At 39.2% G+C, this 19,382-nt stretch overlaps 1 protein-coding gene across 3 annotated transcripts in view; it reads left to right on the top strand.

The window, feature by feature from the left end:
- CHMP3 (charged multivesicular body protein 3) overlaps positions 1 to 19,382 on the top strand; it is a 57,884-nt gene that overhangs the window by 34,478 nt on the left and 4,024 nt on the right. For 2 of the 3 annotated variants that reach the window (XM_025453852.3, XM_035700970.2), the window contains 2 exons: positions 4,757 to 4,936; positions 18,876 to 18,997. In XM_025453852.3, coding sequence (XP_025309637.1) covers positions 4,757 to 4,936; positions 18,876 to 18,997 — 302 coding nt within the window. The remainder of the gene's footprint in view (positions 1 to 4,756; positions 4,937 to 18,875; positions 18,998 to 19,382) is intronic. The other variant, XM_049095545.1, reaches the window with a different exon arrangement.

Raw genomic sequence — 19,382 nt, forward strand, 5'->3', positions numbered from 1 at the left:
TTAGGTTCATCCATGTCACAAATGAAAAGATTTCATTCCTTTTTATGGCTGAGTAGTATTCCATTGTATGTATATACCCCAACTTTATCCATTCATGTATCAGTGGACACTTGGGTTACTTCCAAATCTTGGCTATTGTAAAGAATGCTGCAATAAACAGGGGTGCATATATCTTCTTGAATTAGTCTTTTTGTATTCTTCAGGTAAATACCCAGTAGTGGAATTACTGGATCATATGGTATTTCTGTTTTTAAGTTGAGGGACCACCATCCTATTTTTCACAAGGGCTGCACCAATTTACATTCCTGCCAGCAGTGCATGAGGATTCCCTTTTCTCCACATCCTCACCAACAAGTGTTGTTTCTTATATTTTTGATTCTAGCCATCCTGGCACATGAAAAGTGATATCTCATTGTGGCTTTAATTTACATTTCCCTGATGATTAGTAATGTTGAGCATCTTTTCATGTGTCTGTTGGCTATGTCTTTGGAGAAATATCTCTTCAGATCCTCTGCCCTTTTTTTAATCAGAGTGTTTGGGGTGGTTTTTGTTTGTGTTTGCTTGAGGTTTTTTTTTTTTGGTGGTGTTATGTGAGTTCTTTATATATTTTGGATATTAACCCCTATTTTGATATCTTATTTGCAGACATCTTCTCTCATTCAGTAAGTTGCCCTTTTGTTGGTTTCCTTCACTTTGCAAAAGCTTTCATTTTGGTGTAGTCCTAATAATATATTTTTGCTTTTGTTTCCCTTGCATGAGGAGCCCTATCTAGTTTTCTAGATAGGATATTACTAAGGTCAGTGTCAAAGAAATTACTGCCTGTGTTTTCTTCAAGGAGTTGTATGATTTCAGGTCTCACATTTAAGTCTTTAATCCATTTTGAGTTTATTTTGTTTATAGTGTAAGAAAGTGGTGTAGTCTAATTTTTTTTGCAAGTAGGTGTCCAACTTTCCAGCACCATTTACTGAAACTAGTATCTTTTCCCCATTGTATATTCTTGCTTCCTTTGTCATAGATTGTGTAAGTACGGGATTATTTCTGGGCTCTATATTCTGTTCTGTTGATCTACATGTCTTTTTTTGTATGTGTCAGTACCATAGTGTTTTGAAATCTGGGATTCTGATACTTACAGCTCTGTTCTTTCTCAAAGTTGCTTTGGCTATTCAAGATCTTTTGTGGTTGCATAGAAATTTTGGTATTATTTGTTTTAGTTTCTGTGAAGAATGCTGTGGGTCCTTTGTTAAGGATTGCAATGAATCTGTAGATTGCTTTGCGTAGTATAGACATTTTAACAATATTAATTCTTCCAGGTTGTAGGCATGAAATGTCTTTTCATTTGTTTGTAGCATCTTCTTTGTTTTCATCAATGTTTTATAGTTTTCAGAGTACAGGTCTTTTCGCCACCTCGGTTAAGATTATTCCTAGGTATTTATTCTTTTTGGTGCAATTATAAATAGAATTGTTTTCTTAATTTCTCTTTCTGCTACTTTGTTATTAATGTATAAAAATGCAACCAATTTCTGTGTGTTGTACCCCCAACGTTACTGAATTCATTTATTATTCCAAAGAAGAAATTGTTAAACAAAAAGGAACCATAACTTAAAGATTTGGCATAGTCTCAGTCTCAGTCCATACATATTGGAGAAAATGAGAAAGCCTGTCGGGAAGCACACACCACGGGTATGGCTGATCAGCCATTTGGTAAGGAGATTAAAATGTGTGTTAACCACGGACTTCTTCAGTGACCCCAGCAAGATCACTGCCAATTTGAACTGAAGGAGATGGATATAGGTCAGAACGAAGGAAGGCTTTCAGATTTAGATTCTGTAGGACAGAATTATAAAGCAAACTATTAGCCTTCAAACCTGCACTATTTTTTACAGAAAGGAAAGAATGTTCCAAGAGCTGACTCAGATGGGACGCCTGAGTGGCTCAGCGGTTGAGCGTCTGTCTCGGCTCAGGGTGTGATCCTGGAGACCTGGGATCGAGTCCCACATCAGGATCCCTGCATGGAGCCTGCTTCTCCCTCTGCCTGTGTCTCTGGCTGTCTCTCTCTGTGTCTCTCATGACTAAATAAATAGAATCTTTAAAAAAAAAAAAAAAAAAAGCTGACTCAGAGATCATCAGGGCTAGCACCTTGGTTCTAGTAATCGGAACTGCCTCCAGCCAAAGCCATAAAGGACTGTGGGCAAAGCCCTGGGGGTGTGATACACCCCCCGCCCCCAGGCTGATAGAGCTTCAGATTGGGGGAAGGGGCGCTCCAAGAAAACCACAGCATGGTGGTGCCCCACCAACATATGGGGATGATGTTGCCACCTCAGTGGGTCTGGAAGTCAGAGCATTGAGTCAAAAAGGATTATTCTTAAATCTTTTAAGATCTCATGGAATTTCCCTTGCTATGTTTTGGAATTGCTTGGGACTATCACTCCTTCCTTCTTTCCTATTTCTCCCTTTTGGACTGAAAAATGTCTATCCTATGCCTGTCACATGTTCTTAGCTGGAGAGGAATTTTGCCTCAGGATCAATCATACCTTGAGTCTCACCCATATCTGATTTAGATATCTGTTTATTGATCAATTATTTAATTTTTTTAGTATAGTTGATACAGTGTTATATTAGTTTCAGGTGTAAGGTTTAGGTGATATTTAGATGAGACTTTGGATTTTAGACATTTAAAGTTGATGCTAGAACAAGTTACCACTTTCGAGGTGGTTGGGATGGAATGAATACATTTTGCAAGTGAGAAAGACATAAATTTGGGCAGAGGCAGAATATTGTGGACGGAATGTTTGTATCTCTTGACCATGTGAGGATACAGCAAGAAGTATCTATCTACAAACCAGGAAATAGGCTCTCAGGAGGAACCATGTTGTTTGTTGGCACCTTGATCTTAGACCTTCAAGCCTCCAGAACTGTGAGAAATAAATTGATGTGGTTTAAGCCACCCAGTCTGTGGTAATATGTATATAGGTATGTACACAAAAGATTTGAAAGGGCCTCCAAGAGATGTTTGTACACCATAGCATCATTAGTCACAATAGCTCAGAGTTAAAAGCAACCCAAATGCCTGTGGATGGATGAGTGGATAAACAAAATTTGGTATATACATGCAATGGAGTAGTATTCAGCTTTAAAAAGAAAGGTAGGGCAGCCCCAGTGGCACAGCGGTTTAGCGCGCCACCTGCAGCCCGGAGGTGTGATCCTGGAGACCTGGGATGGAGTCCCACGTCGGTTCCCTGCATGGAGCCTGCTTCTCCCTCTGCCTGTGTCTCTGCCCCCTCTCTCTCTCTCTCTCTTTCTCTCTCTCTGAATAAATAAATAAATAAAATTTTAAAAAATAAAAAAAAAGATTTATAAAAAGAAAGATAATTCTGATACATGCAACAATATGGATGAACCTTAAGGATGCTAAGTGAAATAAGCTAGTCACAAAAAGACAAATACTCTATTATTCTATTTATATAAGGTACCTAGAATAGTCACTCATAAAGGCAGAAAAAGTAGAATGATGGTTACCAGGGGCTGGTGGGAGGAGGGAATGGGGAGTTCTTGTTTAATGGATTTGAGTTTCAGATTTCTTGTTTCTGCCATGAAAAATGTTTCCATTTGGTCCAGGGCTTGGGCAAGGCAAGGTCTCCAGAGTGGTTAAAAAGCTGCCTGGTAGCTGTAGGAAGAGGTTCAGAGAGAAGCCCAGACACCAGAGGGGGTAACAGGGGCCCCTCAAAGGCCACCGGTCTCTGCAGGCTCTTAGTTTTACTTGAGAGATGAGCCCTTGAAGAGATCATCACCCAGCCTGATGGCCGGCTGGCGTGTGGAGATGATTCAGGTGATGGGTTTCACCCCCTCATCTAACAAGTGGTTCTCCAGGAAGTGGAGGTCTGCCTGTTCAGAACTCCAGGCTTGCAGACACCAAAGGTCCTGGTTCAGTTTTTTTCTGCAGGAGCGTGGTGTTTCCTGTGGGGTCCAGGGCTTTGCCCTACTCCTCTTGGGGCAGCTTCTGTACCTCCTGGAAGAGGGCACTGGTTCTGCATCTTCAAGAGACACTTGGCGCCCACTTGTGGAGGAAGTGGCCCACGCCCTGCCGAGTCATATCCTAGCAGTTGAAATAGAAGCCCAGGAGAGAGGTGGGTGAAGGAGGCCCACAGGTGAATGTTGACCAGGAGGCTGACGGCAGAATAATTACGAATTCAACAGTTTTGAAATTTTGCCTGATATTATAGTAGGATTTACTTACCTTTTTACTCTTAAGTTATTTTTTTTTTAAGATTTTATTTATTTGGGAGAGAGAGCAAGAGCAAGGGGAGGGGCAGTGAGAGAGGAAGAAGCAGACTCCCACTGAGCAAGGGGCCTGTCTGGGGGCCCAGAACCAGGATCATGACCTGAGCTGAAGGCAGATGCTTAACTCATTGAGCCACCCAGGTGCCCCTTTTAAGTTACTTTAATACTGTTTTTGGAAATAATGGAAATCCATTGCAGTAGTTGTTTTGATTTTGTTTATATCTTCCTCCCTCTCTGTTTTCCTGTTATTTTAATTTTTTTTAATATTTTATTTTTAAGTAATCTCTACACTCAACATAGGGCTTAAACTTAACCCCGAGATCCAGGATCCCATGCTCCACTGACTGAGCCAGCCAGCTGGCCATTGTTTTGATTTTAATAGACATATTTAGATCACCATCAGAACAGATTTGAGTGCCAATACATTTTCTGGTTTACCTTTAATTTTTTGGTGTTTTGTGTTATGTTCTAAATTTAGATATCCAAAGAGAAGAAGAAAAAGTAAAACGGTCAGTGAAAGATGCTGCCAAGAAGGGTCAGAAGGACGTCTGTGTGGTCCTAGCCAAGGAGATGATCAGGTCAAGGAAGGCTGTGAGCAAGCTCTATGCTTCCAAAGCTCACATGAACTCTGTGCTCATGGGGATGAAGAACCAGCTGGGTAAGATGCAGTTAACTTACAGCCTCCTTCTTAATGCTGATGCTCTTGCTGTTGTTAGCAGTACTAGCTGGTTTCCTTGAATAGAAAAAACAGTCTCAGCTATGGTTTTTATTCTTTATATTGTTATCGTTGGAGTGTTACACAAATGCAAAATATAATTATTACTATCATTATTGTATGATTCATTTTCTTTTCTCAGTGTTGTTATAATAATGGCATAATATGCATATCAATCTGCTTTACTTAAAATATTTTCCCTCATGTGAACAGTGTTGTAAAGTGACCTGAGAGTTGAGTCATAGATGTGTGAAGTGTGTTGGAGGAGGAAGAAGAGCATTTCCTCTGTCTGGGTGCAGAGCCACCCTAGGCAGAATGTTAAAATAGTCCCAGGTGTGTTTTTGGCTTTCCCCCATCTCCTTTCCTGCCTTATCTCTGGCTCTCTACCTAATGCTTCCTTACATCTTAGGAAGACTGTGTAGTGGGTATTCAGCACACATGTGAACTATCTGTTTAATTTCTAAAAACATGTTACAATATTTAAAATAAACATAATTTAGTTTTCTTTTATTGTCCAGTATCATACTGTTGTGACTTTTCACATGCATCTGTCTCCAGGCCAGTGACAGCTTGAGACATCAAGGTGGTTTCTGTTTTTTTACTTAATTTCTGTTAAATTAAGAAGTCCTACCTCAGAAGTATCATTCCTTGAAAATGGCAGCAAGTGACTATCAGATATTTAGACTTGAGTACTGACTCAGAAATTACAGTAAAATTTTTCACTAAAGAATATTTTCAGTGCTCTGTCAGATATGACATTGATGATACATCACACTCAAAAGCTTAGGAGACTTGTATATTTCAATTTAGAGGCTGGTGCCAAATGAGTACTTCATTATTTGGTTGTATTTGGCTCTGAAGGTATTCCTTTGTGTTCAGTGGTAACATTTAGATATGGTTGTTAAAAATGCCTAATAGGGCATCCCTGGTGGCTCAGCGGTTTGCGCCACCTGCAGCCCGGGGCGTGATCCTGGAGACCCTGGATCGAGTCCCACGTGGGCTCCCTGCATGGATGGAACCTGCTTCTCCCTCTGCCTGTGTCTCTGCCTCTCATTCTCTCTCTGTGTCTCTATAAATAAATAAATAAAATCTTTTTTAAAATGCCTAATAATGAATATATTATTATCAGATTCTTTCTCCAGATACTGAAGATAATAATGGATTGGGAAGAATTTTTTTAAAATGACCAATGGTACCACATCTTCTTAACTTTTAAAAACTGTTATTTTAGCACTAAGTAATTATACTCTCTCTCTCTCTCTCTCTCTCTCTCTCTCTCTCTCTCTCTCTCTCTCTTTAAATACTGGGCATATAGGGGCAGCCCAGGTGGCTCAGTGGTTTAGCACCACCTTTGACCTAGGTTGTGATCCTGGAGACCTGGAATCGAGTCCCACGTCAGGCTCCCTGCTTGAAGCCTGCTTCTCCCTCTGCCTATGTCTCTGCCTCTCTCACTCTCGCTCTCGCTCTGTGTCTCTCATGAATAAATAAATAAAATCTTTAAAAAAAAATATTGGGCATATAACTTAGATACATGCCTTTGAACAAGCCAGAGTACCATAGAGTACCAGGAAGAAATAATCTCATCTTACCTGAAGTTGAAGCTCCTTTAATATGCCTTCCCAGTTCCAGTCCCTTCTCTCTCAACCTCCCCACAGGTAACCACTGTCATGAATCTTAAAATTTGTAGAAATGGTATTATACAATATATACCATTCTGCATTGTTTTTTTCCATTTATCATTGTGTTTTTGAAGTATACTGATAATGATATATTTTTTAACTACTAGATAGTGTTCCATCAGATGGATATATCACATTTTACTTTTTTCTTCTCCCATTAATGGACATTTAGGCTATTTTTAATTTTTTGCTATTACTGTGCTGCTGCGAATGTCTTTTCACTTTGACACATGCATTAAGGTTTCTTTAGGACAATTATATACTCAGAAGTGGGATTGTTGGGTTAAAAATAACTGGGTTTAAATTTTGGTACAGTTGCAAAATTGCTTTCCAAAGAGGCTTTACTAATTTACATTCCCACCAGCAGTGGATGAGAGTTCTTTTTTCTATACCTTTTCACCAGCCCTTGTAATTTTTGAGAAATGTTTCCTTGTTAATAATGAATAACATTTCTTTGGTAACTAGTGTGCTTGATCATGGTCTTCTGTTCACCTTTCCTTTCTATGTAACCGACTCCTGAAAACCTTTTCAAATGGTTATAGCTCACAAGTGATCATCTGTGTAAAAAATCTCTTCTCCTGTAACATGTTCTTTTGGTAGCAAACAGAATGAAAGCTCCTAATATGTACTGCACAGAAGTCAGAAGCTTATTTTCCTTTATACAATAAAATATATTTTATTGTTTGTTTCAAATATATATTATTCGTGGTTTTATCACAACTGAAAAGTAAAATATCTCCCGTTTGGTCTTTAAATGTCAAAGTGTTCCACAGATCCATTCTAGATCCTCTGCTGTTTTCTGTTTTCTGTCCCCCGGGTAACCTCATGTAACCTTGTTCCTCCAAATATTGCTTTCCACATTCTTATCTGCAAGCCTGACCTTGTCACCTGGTGTACAGATGGCATCTGCACAGTGGACATGTCAGAATTCCTGTGCTTGCACAGAAATCCTAGCTGGTAGTACCTCAACTGTCTCCACCTCCTCCCTGCATCTCCCCCTGGGAACCCAAGACCTCACACAGGTTCATCTGTAAATATTTCCACACAGATTCCTAAAAGACAGGGGTCCTGTCCCTTCTGTTCCCTGCTCTCTTAGTTCTTGCATGTATTCATAGGATCATTTCATTTCCATTGTATTTTCTGTTTCTTTCTGGAAGCAAAAGATTTTGGTTCTTAGATTTCCCAGACTGATCCTTTAATTTTCTTACCTTTCCCGTTCTTCATTTTGAAAATCATAACAGCACCTTCATCAGGTAGGTGTGAGGCTTATTCACGCCTGGCACGTGGTGCTTTATATGTAGGTTCTGGCTGTGATCACTGTCATCAAATTGTGACACTACGTTTTCCTTTCTGAGAAATTTCCTCAACTTTATTTTCTATTTCTTCTCTTGAATTCTTTATTTTGGCTGTCTTAATTTTAATTTACAGAAAAGAGTTCACTGATCTTTTTTTTTTTTTTCTTAAATCATCCTGTTCATGAATTAACACAGTTTACTCCTCATATTGATAGTCTTCTCTCTGAAGTATTCTAGATTCTAGTGTTCCTTGAACTGTTTCTCAGAGCTGCTTCCCACCACCCCCTTCTTCCAAATCTCTCCTCTTTTTTCAAGGAAGAAAGGGAGAGGGAAAATAGGGTGGGGAGGCTGATCAATTGCAGGCTGTATAAGGACCTTCCCCAGTAGGGAAAGGCGGATAGACTAAGCTACAAAGAGCTAAATGATAATGCATTTAATAAATCCATTTTTAAGCCCCTGTAATGTGCCAGGTAATGTATTACTGGATACAGGGGATAAAATAGTCATCATTACAGGCATAGTCATTGTCCTCTAGGATATGGGGTAGAAAACACAAATAATCAGATAAATTGAATAAAAATAAAAATACCTAATAATAAATTTAGTAAGTGGATGTCCTGCAAACAGAAATAGGCACTAGGAGACTGTAAGAGGGAACTGCAGTCAGGGGTGGCTCCTTCCAGGGACTAATGATACCTGAAGGAGGATGTGGGTGGTGAGGGGTGTGGGGGAGTTCCGACCAGACTGCCAGAAAGCCCCTGGGCCAAAAAGAACTGGGCATTTAAAACACTGAAGGAAGTTCTAGGAGGTTGGGGTGCAAGGGGGAGGGATGGCTGGAGAGGCTGAGCAGGAAGGGGAAGAAGAGTTTTTATAGCTGTCAGGAGAGCAAGGGTTTTCAGAGACAAACTGAGATCGAGATAGGCAGTAGTGATGGAGCAGATAGACTGGAAGGGGAGTTCAGAGGAAAAGTCTTTGGGGAGAATCAGAGTCCTCTCAGTTGATTGGTTAGGGTGTACAAAGTCACAGGTGAAGTATTTCAGGCTGTTCAGCAACAGCACTTGATTCCATTTGACAAGAGCACATTAAGGAGGGGAAGGCATGAGGGGGTAATGCTCCAAAGGTAATTTGGAGTCGGTTTTTTAAGTTAAACTGACTGTTGTAATACATTTTGTAGGTAATAGAGTGCCGTGGCCCACTGCAAGCACAGACTGCAGTGCAGTGAGGGCATGGCACCACAGGATGGTGGGCAGGGGACCCGAGTGGCCACTGCAGGCAGGGCCTGAGTAGCTTAGTCTAATGGGATGGGCTGGAGGAGAGGACACTAGCAAGACCTATTCTGGATGCAGAGTAAATGGACATGGTGAAGGTATTAAATAAGCTGGAAATGCTCTAAGCCCTTGAGCATAGGAAGAATGCAGGGCCATTAAAAGACACTGGAAACCCAGGTGGAGGAAGAGGACTAAAAAGAAAATGGAGATTCTATTTGGGTCTATCTCTGACTCCACTAGGATCATCCTGCTTCCCTGGCACCTAAGCACAATGCCTGGTGGGAGGAACCCCCAGGAAGCATTGTTGAGAGGGTTTATAGTAGGATATTCCTGTTGGCAGATTAATAAATACAGTGGAGAAGGTAACAGAGGGTGGCATCAAGGACAGAGCAGGAGGGAGGAGTCTACATTTTGAAATGAGAAAAGAGAAAATTAGAATTACTGTACTGAGAGTTCCTGAGAGATTAGGGTCTTGCCCTCAATGTCCGCCCCCCTTCCACCCTCAGCCTGCTCCAGCTTTGAAAAGCTACCATTTGATGAAGTCATTTTCCTTAAGATGTTCTTTGGTTAAAATGCAGATGTCTCTGGGAGAGGTAATACATTAAGCCTTGTCAGCTATTAATATATTGTCATGATTAGATGCTTTCCAAGTGATGGCTCTCTGACAGTACCTCCATGCAGAATAAGACAGATGAGGAGTATGTTTTAATTGGGGGAGTAAATTAAGAGAGAGGTTCGAAGGTGGGGCAGGACATAGAATTGCTGTATGATCCAGAAATTCCAACTCTGGGTATGTACCCAAAAGAATTGAAAGCAGGGTCCTAAACAGGTATTTGTACATCCACATTCATAGCCACATTATTGACAGTAGACAAAAGGTAAAGGTAACCCAGGTGTCCATGGAAGGATGAATGGATAAACAGAATGTAGTGTTTACACACAATGGAATATTATTCATCCTGAAGTTAAAAAGGAAGAAAAAGCTGACACTTGGTTACAGTTTGGATGAACTCTGAAGGCATTATGCTAAGTGTAATAGGCCTGTCACAAAAGACAGATAACATATGATGCCACTTGCATGAGGTACCTAGAAGTCATATCCATTGAGACAGAACATACAATGGTGGTTGCCAAGAGTTGGAAGGAGGGAAAATGGGACGTTGAGAGTTTAATGGAGACAGAATTTCAGTTTGGGAAGATGAAAAAAGTTCTGGAGATGGTGGTGAGGATTGCACAACATTGTGAATGTGACACTTAAAAATGGTTAAAACGGTAAATTTTATGTTGCGCATATTTTGTCACAGTAAAAATAAAGATGGGCCATGCTTGGATGCTGAGCCATCGTGGAGTCCTGGAGGCAGAAACTGGATGGGCGCTCTAAACCTGTGGGTAGTTAGGGCAGGTGTGTCTAGAGGAGCAAAAAAGGTGATGAAAAGAGAGGGTCTGGCTAGGGCATTCCCTCTTAGGGACCTGTTCTGATTTCCTTCTATAGGTTCTTTCTTTGTTTTGTTTGTTTCCTTGCTTTAATTGGAGAACTTGAAAGTAAGTTTGCAAAGTATGCATCTTTGAAGTGAAACATAATATTTGTGAAATTTAAACTGATGTTGAATCAGAAATATTTAATTTAAAAGTTATGCAGGCGTACTGCAAAAAAAAAATACTTCATAAATATATAAAATAAAAAAGTGTTCACCAGTTCCCTTGTTTTGGCCTCAGCCCTCTTATCCACCAGTAATTACTGTTACAGTGCCATCTGGAATATTGGGCAGTTTGCTTTGTTTAGTCTAATAGTGTTGTTTTATATATGTGACATATATAATAACATACTGTTCTTCTATACATAAACATAATGACATATATATAATAGATAATAAAATAATATATATGTATGCATATACATTTGTTACCCAGGTCTTAAGTCCAAGGCCATAATTAAACACATAGAAACAGACTTTTCCCTTTACTTGGCATTTAATGTTTAACATGATCTAGCATATACAAGATTAAAATTCAGTTTCTATAAGATTTGCTGAACTATAATAGTCTTCTAAAATAAATAAATATCTGTTATTTATTGTCCATGTGTTTATTCAGTGGTTTTAAATGTTTTTCTTCAAAACTTTCACAAAAATCTGTAGAGCAAATTGTCTTTTTCAAGTGAAATATTTTTCCTTTGTACAAACAAAATACAGTATTAATAGACATTTTTTAAAGGGTGAAAAACATACCTCCCTAACAATTTTATTCTTTGTTTCCTTTTAATTTTAGTTATCGTTGGGGTGCCTGGGTGGCTCAGTCAGTGAAGCGTCTGCTTTCAGCTCAGGTTCTGACCCCCGGGGTCCTGGGATCGAGCCCTACATCAAGCTCCCTGCTCATTGGGTAGCCTGCTTCTCGTTCTCCCCTGTTTGTGCTCTCTCTCTCACTCTAGCTTTCTCTCAAACAAATAAAATATTTAATTTTGATTATTGTTGATATGAATACCTGTTTTACTCAGCTGTAAGTGTACAAAAATATGCAGTTGACATTAAGTGAATGACATGAGATAGCTGTCCTAGAATTTTAAGGTCCTGTTTGTAGCAAACTGGATCCATCAGAAAGCCACATTTTCACCCCTCTTAGCTTTGCTTCCCACAAAAATGCCTTTGCTGAGCTGTATTTGCATAGTATTCCTTTCCTTGCTTTTTTTAATAGATAAGATATAGCTAGATGAAGACTATTTCTGTAACTCTATAGTCAGTAAAAATTGGGAAATGAAATTTCTGTTAAAACCTAGTGCTGGAAAAAAATCTTTGCCAGTGAAATAATATGCTTCTACCAGAGAGTGTCCTGACAGAGTCCCAAAACACTATTAGCCTTTGTTTCTCAGCTTTTGAGATGCTAAAGCTAAATTTATTCTCCGTTGCGGTGGCTCTACCAGCCTAGGTCAGTGATCCCCATCAAAGGCCAGTTTTGCCCTTCAGGGGACATTTGGCAGTGTCTGGAGACATTTTTGATTGTCACATCTGGGGTGCGGGGAGAATGCTACTGGCATGTAGTGGGTAGAAGCCAAGGATGCTGCTAATACTTCGAATGCATCAAACAGCTACCTATAGCAGAATTATCCAGCCCAAATCATTCAGCATGTCATTGTTGAGAAACTTAGTCCTACATCTGTAAAATCAACTCCCCCTTTTTAGTTTTTCTGTTTTTTCTTTTAAAAATTTTATTTACTTGAGAGAGAGAGATAACAGAGAAAGCAAAAGAGAACACAATCGGGGAGGAGAGGGAGAAAGAGACTCCCCGCTGAGCAGGGAGCCTGACACAGGGCTCAATCCTAGGACCCCGGAATTATGACCTGAGCCACCCACGTGCCCTGCTTTTCTGTTTATTTTATCATACCAGTTAATATTATGTCTTTGTAATAAACTGCTTCAATTTTTTTTCAAGTGGTGGCATATGAATTGTAAATAAATGCTTTTAAATTTTGCAAGTCTCCCAAATGTGCATGGTTCCAATAATTTTTAATGACTAATTCTCTTTTATGGCCTTTGGTTGAGTTCCCCATATCATAGAATGTGTATTGTCGTCTTTTCCTTTTAATTTTTATCTTTATGTTCTTTATTTCTTACCATGTGTTGGATGTCTCTTGTAAATCATTTAACTCTTTTTCTGAACTATGTGAAGAAGAAATAGCTATCTCTTCAAAGATACTTTTGGGGGATCCCTGGGTGGCTCAGTGGTTTAGCGCTCGCCTTTGGCCCAGGGCGTGATCCTGGAGTCCTGGGATCGAGTCCCACGTCAGGCTCCCTGCATGGAGCCTGCTTCTCCCTCTGCCTGTGTCTCTGCCTCTCTCTCTCTCTCTCTGTCTCTCATGAAAAAATAAAATCTTTAAATTAAAAAAAAAGATACTTTTGAAGCTTGAGTCTTTTATCACCTCTTGGAGCTTACACTTGTCATTATTGTGAAATATTGTAAGATTCCATATTTTCTCAAAATTGCATTCATTCTTTTTGTGATTGCCATGTTTGAATTGGCTTTTAAAAATAAGTCAGTCCAGTTTGTGAGTGTCTTGTTCCCCTGGGCCCTCAATATCAAGGAGCTGCAGCATTTTGGTGTTGCTGTCATTTTTGATACTTAACCTTAATTTACTTTTCTGTTTTTTAAATTTAACTGTAATTGCCATGAGAACCTATGATAGGTAGAGTTTTATGCTTTTGTTGCTTTCATTATTGGTGTCAAATTCTTTTCAGAATATCTATATTAGTTTTTGCATCTGATTATGAAGTGAGGGCTGTATTTAGCTACTTTTGTTTCTGTCTTTGGTTATTGTAATATTCATAGCAGAACTTGTATTTTTATGTGTATAATATCTTTTTTGACAGGCAAGCATGGGAATATATTATTGCTTTATTTTTATATATTCTTTTTTTTTTAAGATTTTATTTTTTTGAGAGAGAGTGAGTAAGCACGGGGACAGGGGCAGAGGGAGAAGGAGAAGCAGACTCCCCACTGTACAAGGAGCCCAACTCAGGGCTCGATCCCAGGGTGCTGAGCCAAAGGCAGATGCTTAACCTACTGAGCCACCCAGGTGTCCCTACCTATATTCTCAGAGTTTATAATTGAGGTTTTTATTTTGAGATAATTGTAGATTTATATGCATGCAGTTTTGAGAAGTAATACATGGGGATTCTGTGTACCCTTTGCCAATTTTCCCAGAATGTTAATGTCTTACAAAATTATAATAGAATATCCAACTAGGATTTTGGCATTGGTATAGTCAAGCTAAAGAATGTTTCCAGTTTCCATCTCTACAAGGATCCCTCATATTGTCCTTTTATAACCACACTTACCTGCCTAATCTCTGGCATTTCCCTCCCTGCCTATCTCTGGCAACCACTAAGCTGTTCTCCATTTTATAATTTTGTCATTTCAGGAATATTATATAGATGGAATCAGACAATATGTAACCTAGGGGATTGACTTTTTTCTACTTGGTTTAATTCTCTGGAAATTAACCCAAGGTTTGCATGTATCAGTAGGTCATTCCTTTTTTATTGCTGAGTAGTATCCCATGGTATGGATATACCACAGTGTAATCTTTGACCTGTTGGAGGACTTGTGGGTTGTTTACAGTTATTGGCTATTTTGAATAAAGCTGCTATAAAAGTATACAGGTTCTTTAAAAAATGTACATCTCTTCTCTGAGATAGATGTCCAGTAGAACAATTGCTGGTTTTTATGGTTGTATATAAGGAACTGTCAAACTGTTGTCCAGAATAACAGTACATTTTAAATTCCCACATGCCAGTGTATGAGTGGTCCAGTTTTTCTGCATCTTCCACATTTGATAGTGTCACTATTTTTTTTATTTATTTTTATTTTTTGGCCATTCTGATGTATGTGTGGACCTGATTGTGGTTTTAACTTGCATTCCTCTAGTGGCTGATGAGTAGGAACATTTTTTCATGTGCTTACTTGCCAGGTGTATCTCCTATTTGGTGAAATGACACTTTTCTATTTTTGTGTATGTTGGAAATTTCTACAATGAAATGCTAAAAGACTAATCTTTTAAATTCTTCAATTTTTCTATGTTTCTTCCTGGGTTTTAAATGCTTTTTGTTGTTGTTGTTGTTGTTGTTTTTAATGTTTATTTCTGGGTTTTAGTTTCTTTTCTGAGATCATTTGATCTGTTATTATCACCAATATGTAGTCATTCTATATCTAATTGAAAATTTGGGGAGAACTAGTTTCTGTCTGTGAATGTCTCTCCCATTCCTTTTGCCATATGAAATGGATTTATTTCTATAAAGAAGTATTATGGAATTTTTATGGTCAGTACAAAAAAGGAAAAACACATTTCTGACCTAAATATGTCATTATATGTAGAAGCACTTGAGTCTTTTTTAACCGCCTCAGTATTGTTTTCTATTAAGACATGAATATGGGGATGCCTGGGTGGCTCAGTGGTTGAGCATCTGCCTTCGGCCCAGGGCGTGATCCTGGGATCTGGGATCAAGTCCCACATAAGGCTCCCTGCATGGAGCCTGCTTCTCCCTCTGCCTATGTCTCTGCCTGTCTCTCTCATGAATAAAATAATAAAATCATTAAAAAAAAAAGACATGAATATGTTTAACATTTTTTATTTTTTTTATTTTTTTTAAATTTTTATTTATTTATGATAGTCACAGAGAGAGAGAGAGAGGCGCAGAGACACAGGCAGAGGGAGAAGCAGGCTCCATGCACCGGGAGCCCGATGTGGGATTCGATCCCGGGTCTACCAGGATCGTGCCCTGGGCCAAAGGCAGGCGCCAAACCGCTGCACCACCCAGGGATCCCTGTTTAACATTTTTTAAAGTCAAATTTTAATGTTGTGATAGTTTTCCTTGTCTTCTGAGTTCATTTGTTGCTTTCTTCAACAAATATTTGAGTGTCCCCTTGTCAGGCACCATGCTAGGCACTGGGAGTAAAATCGTGAGTCCAGTTCAAATAAAAAAGAAATCTTGTCCTCTCTTGGGCAAGCATGTATTACCAGAATGGTAACCTTAATGAGAAGATTCATTAATCCCTGTGAAAGGATGACATACAAATTCATGTAGTATATCATTTAAAAAAAAAAAAAACGAAAGAGAAATCTATCCATGAGGTCCCCACTCCAGAGAGCTGTTAGTGGGGCTGTGCGCTACATATTGAGGGAGGATCAAGTGCAGAGGCCCCACCGCTGGCCCCACAGCCTGGGACGCTGGAAGAGCAGCAGGAAGGCCTGGCAATGGGCTGAGGAGGGGCCAGTAGAAAGAGCTACAACTAGGAAATGCTGCTTATTTTCATGATTCCTTCTGTGTGACTTTGAGCTTTCTAATTTCAAATGTCAGCTAGTTGCTAAAATGCTAACTTATTAATGTTTTCTGTATTAACTTTTTGGAGATTTTTTTTTTCTTTTGAGAGAGAGAAAGCGTGTGTATGCACATGTGAGCGGGGTGTGGGGGCAGAGGGGAGAGGGCGAATCTTAAGCAGGCACCCCCTGCTTGACTGACTGAGCCACTCAGGTACCCCAGAGGTTCTTTTTTTATTGTGAAATATATGTAGCTGCTAATCCTCTGTGCTCTGCCTGTTCAGCCCTTCCTGCTCCCTAACCCCTGGCAACCACCCATCTTTTTACGGTCTCCATAGCTTTGCCTCCTCCAGAATGTCATGTGGTTGGAATCATACAGTGTGTAAGCTGTTTAGATTGGCTTCTTTCATTTAGTAATATGCAGGTAAGTAAGTTTTCTTAATTTTTTTAATGGCTTGAGAGCTCATTTCTTTTTAGTGCTGAATATTCCATTGTCTGTATGTATCACACTTTATCCATTATTGTTCGCTTGCAAGCAACCTCCTGGTTGCTTCCAAATTTTGGCAATTATGAAGAAAGCTGCTAATCCATAGGTTTTGTGTAGACATATGTTTCAGCTCATTTGAGTAAACACCAATGAATACAATCCTGGATAATATAGTAAGAATATAATACGTCTAGTTTTGTTAAAAAAAAAAAAAAAAAAAAACTGCCATGTTGTCTTCCAAAGTGACTACATTTTGCTTTCCCACCAGCAGTGAAGTAGAGTTCCTATTGTTCCACATCCTTGGCAGCATTGAGTGTTGTCAGTGCTGGATTTTGACAATTTTAATACATGTGTAGTGGTATGTATCTCCTTGTTTTAACTTGCAGTTCCCAAATGACATGTTGATTATCTTTTCATATGGGTTTTGGTGGGTTTTTTTTTGGGGGGGGGGGTGTGGAGGCATCTGTATATCTTTTTGGTGAGGTATCTGTTTAGGTCTTCTGCCCATTTTTAATTGGATTGTTCATTTTCTGACTGTTGATTTTAAGAGTTCTTTGCACACTTTGGAGAACAGTCCTTTCTCAGATATGTCTTGTGTAAATATTTTCTTTCAGCTTATGACTTGTCTTCTCATTCTCTTGAGGGGTGACTATTTTTATTATAAAATAATTTTTATCTGCTTCACATGCTTTTCTCATGGAACATAGAAAGTATATCTTAATCTAAATCTACTCTTTTATTTTTCTCTGTATGTGTATCTTCCTTATTTTGAGTTTTCACTGTAGCACATACATTCATTTTTGGCCTTTTAAAAATCTACTTACCCTTGTCCTGATTGGTTATCAAATTGAATTTTTTTGAATTAGTTTCATTTCTAAGTTTATTTTTGCTTCCTCTTTTCTCTGCTATAGTGTCTCTTCCCTTTCTTAACAATCAGAAGTTTATGGCTTCTTCAAAGTACAGATGTTTTAGTATTTAACACTTGTCACACCATTTTTTTTCCGTCTCCCATCTTTTTGTTTTTACTAATTCAGCTCAAAAAAGTTTATTGAACACATGTCACATTCAGGCACACTCTGGTATAGACTGAAGATGTAAATTAGGATAAAACATAGGCCTGTGTAGACATCAAACACTACAGTTCAAAAAGAACTGTATGGAATTAGCTTTATTTTTGCCCTTCTTCCCATCACTTACCTTTTACAATAATCAATAATAATCTTAATATTTTAAAACAGTTTTGTGTCATAATGGCAAATATAATTTATTTCAACCTTACAGATTCTTGATATTTCTGCTATAATTATAATAATCTCAATATTTTGATCTAATATTAAATCAAAAAATTTGATCTCAATGATTAGATCAATATTTTACTTTCCCATTTCAATTTTAAGGGAAATGAAGTATTCTCTGCAACTAGCACTTTCTCACTCGTTTGGAAAAATCACAAAACTGTTTATATGTTAGACAGGCATTTCCCTAGTCATTCTTATTTCCTTGCTTCTTGTTTTTCCTTAGATGTGGAAGCTGCCTAGAGTCTGGGTTCAGACAGGAGTAAATTCATAGTGACTCCTGGCTTAGCCAGGCTCTGCAGTACTAGAGAAGGGCTCAGTACCAGTTTTGTTGAGCAGCTCAGAACTTTAAATCTCATGAAATTCCAAAACAGATTTGGAAGTGTGCCAAATCTTTATTTTGACATGTTAAAGATGTGTGTGTGGCTGGGGTGCAAAGCAGAGGGATGATCATTTGCTATTATCATGATTTCTTAAATAAAATATATAATATGTATATAATCAGAATGTGGAAAATGTTTTCCTAGCAAGGAACTGTTACCACCAGGAACAGTGACACATAGACTTACTATGTATCTTCTCCTGACTTCTCTCATTTTCCTGAGGAGGAGTGGCAAGTCTCTCACAGAATAGCCACCATCCATAGGCTACTGTATGGGGAGTACCAGTTGGGTAGCCTAAAGCATATTTTCCAGCGTGGCCTGGCAAGGTCTAGAGCTGTTCCTGCCATGTGACTTGTCTTGTGTGACACAGTCATTCCTAGTGGACATCTCCCTAAAGATAACATGCATACCTTCAGGCTGCTAAGTCAGCCAGCTGGTGTGTGTATGTGCTCTAGGAACATGTACCTGTTGTAGCTAAAGTCATATATAATTTGGAAAAGTCAGTCTCTTGGTCAACTAGCACAGTAATGTAGTCTACAGATTCATAAATAGCTTTGGTAGTCCACCTACTACTGTTCTCTTTTATTAGAATAGCTTATGACTGTTACTCTTTATACCAGTCCTGCGTCACATTCTATTAAACCATCCTGTTACTTTTCCCTCTCAGCGGTTTTGCGAGTGGCTGGTTCCCTGCAGAAGAGCACAGAAGTGATGAAGGCCATGCAGAGTCTTGTGAAGATCCCAGAAATCCAGGCCACCATGAGAGAACTTTCCAAAGAGATGATGAAGGTGACCTGGGGCCAACCCTGCATTCATTCCTAGCACATGGCAGAGGGCTAGGGCTAGGGCTGGGCAGGAGCAGACTGACCACTGTTGCCAGACAGAAATGATTTTGAAGACAGAGGAGCAGCTCTTATAACTGGTTGAAACCATCTAAGCTGACCATGGCAGAGGCTGGGTCAGATTGCCAGTGTCCCACGATTGGGGCCTAGAAAGGACTTCTACTGGTGGCCTTCAGACAGGGGCAAGGCTCAGGAGAACATTGTTACTGAGCCCCCTGCCAGCCAGTGGTATACCACACGTTTTGTCCTATAGAGTCCTCCCAGGACTCTGTGAGGGAGCTCTTTTTTACCCCATTTTACACAGGAGGAAATTGAGTGTTCAAGTTGCCAGG

The sequence above is a fragment of the Canis lupus genome, chromosome 17 (assembly GCF_003254725.2).
Source record: "Canis lupus dingo isolate Sandy chromosome 17, ASM325472v2, whole genome shotgun sequence".
Taxonomy (NCBI): Eukaryota; Metazoa; Chordata; class Mammalia; order Carnivora; family Canidae; genus Canis; species Canis lupus.